This window comes from Penaeus chinensis, chromosome 39 (assembly GCF_019202785.1).
Source record: "Penaeus chinensis breed Huanghai No. 1 chromosome 39, ASM1920278v2, whole genome shotgun sequence".
Taxonomy (NCBI): Eukaryota; Metazoa; Arthropoda; class Malacostraca; order Decapoda; family Penaeidae; genus Penaeus; species Penaeus chinensis.
This window is the reverse complement of record NC_061857.1, coordinates 2,906,075-2,908,574: the sequence shown is the minus strand read 5'-3', so window position 1 is coordinate 2,908,574 and position 2,500 is coordinate 2,906,075. Positions and strand designations below refer to the sequence as shown.

The following is a 2,500-nucleotide window of genomic DNA, read 5'->3' as shown; positions in this document are numbered from 1 at the left end:
CACGTCTGGTGTAGCGTGGATGTAAGCGGGGAGTTACGTCGTCTCTGACTGTAAGCGAAGCAGCATCTGGGCTATCTAATGCCAATAGTGCTTCTCAACTGCCTCTTTAACTGTCTTATTCACGGTCTGCGTCATGAACTGAAAACTCCCTTCTCAAGGCACTGTTAGTATTGTTTGTTTACTTTTCTCTTTTAACACTAATTATTGTTTTATATAATTGTCACTATTAAGGGCTTAAGAGTTCTGTGCAACTCTCAACTAATCTATCACTCAAGCTCAACTCAAGTGCTGAATCATAACTGGATGATCTAGTCTGAGCAGCCTTCTGCTCTGTTTCCTGCGATTCTCTCTGAGACTTTGGATGCGCAGAGGAGCATGTGCGTGGCCATGTCATGTGTGCAGGTTGTGACTCACAAGACTGACTAACTAACTCTTGACAGCTAGGTTGAGATTCACTCATCTTGGGAGTGGATTTGAGTGTTGGCTCCCATGTCACATGTGACTCGTGAGGTGAGACTGGTACATGCACCTGAGGGAAGGGCTGCCAAGGGGCGTACCTGAGCAGCGACTGGCCAAGACCAGTGGGTAAAGGACTAGATGAAGCAGAGCGTGAGCCTGTGGCTGAGTGTATGGCAGAGTCAACTGAGATGGTCATGGGCGCAGAACGGAGGTCAGCTGCCTCTGTGAGAGGGTTTGTGGCTGCCTGGAGTTCCTCTTCAAGGTCCAGCTCAAGAGAGGAGTGGTCAGGTAACAGTTGGTGCCTGAAGAGGAACAAGATGGTTGGTGACAAAAGAACTGAGAAAGTCTAAACTATAGTCTTCAATAAACAAACAAATTCTTCTCAAAATGAAGATGAACAATTTCAGCACCTTTATTATAAACATTTGTGTAACTGCAGAATGTCACACAAAAAATGCAACAAAACCAAGGAAGAAACTTTCTATTTTGGAGTCATAGGAAGTTGAAAAAGATATGAAACTCCCATTACCAGCAAAAAATAAAATCTAAAGTTAACACCAATAAAGCTTCTAGAAGGCATAAAAAGATAAAATTGGCAAAGAAGAAGCAAACTCTGTCCCACAAAACTATGCTCTTTTCAAAAATGTATGTATGTTGGGGAAATGTCCCTAGTTTCCAGGAATATGTTTTTCCTTTTTTTTTTAATCAAACTTTTATTTAGCAGTTAGGAGAAAAGAAAGGTATCAAATGTGTTACTCCACCAATCAAATACACAAAGGAAACAAAACAATAAAAGAACACTCAGTATTATAAGAAGATTTAACAGAGGTAGAATTCTAACAGGGTAGTCTCTCACCGAGAAATTAAGAGAAAGGTATACAACATTACATGTATGTTCATATTACAATGTTTGCCTCCAACAAGACTTACCGACTACAAGATAACTTATATTCTTCATATCCTTCCAGTTCTGCAAAGCTGCATGCAATGAAAGATGTTACTGAGTGTTGCTGATAGAACACAATTTTTATGCTAATTTAGACATTTTAAAAGCATAAAGCTGATAGAGAAAGCAATGGAAAAAAATACTTTAGTTGATTTTTGTGGGATTTATAGCAAAGAATGCTAATAACATTTGGCTTCAATTAATATCTAATAGTGAAATATAGTGTAATTTGTAATATTCAACTGTCATGGAATATATCAGTATTAAGGCAATCATGTTATACTATGTGAGCCTATAGAAAATGTATATAAAATGGTAAATTTAAAACAATAAACATTTCTCTAGTCTAACATCTACATCAACTCTCAGCAAGTTTTAGGAGGCTCTGCCAGACTGAACTTCAATATCAGTGTATGACTATTAATCCATGCAATTCATGTCTAGATATCTTCAACAGAAATTATCAGCTAATTTCCTCAAACAAACTTGTAGACCTTACCTCTCACAGGTGTTGCGATGGAAGACTTCATCAAGCTGGCTGTTATGGGAGTCTTGCATCTGTTCCTCATCATATTGCTGTAAGCAGTCATTATCCCACTCAAGTGATGGCATCATGTCTTCCTGAAAGTGACATATTCAAAAGTCTATATTTTTTCTAAATCAATTTTTCTATGTCAATGATATCATTACATTAAAATCTAGGCATATTGTTTAGTAACATAACATAGATCATTAAAAAAAATGAATAATAACTTATTAATTGTGAAATATGGTGATTAGCTTCCTTTTCTAATAACATAAAAAGATTCTGCTTATCAACCAAGTAAAGAATTTGTAGTTGACTCCAAAAAATTGTAAGCATAATTCACTCTTACAACTGAATTAATCCTTTTTCCTGCACCCTAATACTATATTTGTCCATAAACTAACTTTCAGCTTGACTTCTTGCTTTAGAAATATCCTCACTCACCTGAGTTGATGCACGTGAAGATTCTGCATCTTCTGAAGGCAATTCCGGGAGACGTGAGAGTGGTGGTCCTCTTGCACTCGACCAGCCATGCTGTGGAGAGTCCCACTCAAATGATCCTTCTGCCT

At 37.6% G+C, this 2,500-nt stretch overlaps 1 protein-coding gene across 7 annotated transcripts in view; it reads right to left on the bottom strand.

Moving 5' to 3' along the window:
* The window catches only part of LOC125046403, a 41,585-nt gene that overhangs the window by 11,624 nt on the left and 27,461 nt on the right, over nt 1-2,500 (bottom strand). For 4 of the 7 annotated variants that reach the window (XM_047644163.1, XM_047644164.1, XM_047644165.1 and 1 more), the window contains 4 exons: nt 2,376-2,500; nt 1,905-2,026; nt 1,390-1,437; nt 558-761 (listed from right to left, as the gene is read on the bottom strand). The exon at nt 2,376-2,500 is cut by the window's right edge and continues 602 nt beyond it. In XM_047644163.1, the coding sequence (XP_047500119.1) occupies nt 558-761; nt 1,390-1,437; nt 1,905-2,026; nt 2,376-2,500 (499 nt within the window). The remainder of the gene's footprint in view (nt 1-557; nt 762-1,389; nt 1,438-1,904; nt 2,027-2,375) is intronic. The other 3 variants (XM_047644167.1, XM_047644166.1, XM_047644169.1) reach the window with 3 other exon arrangements.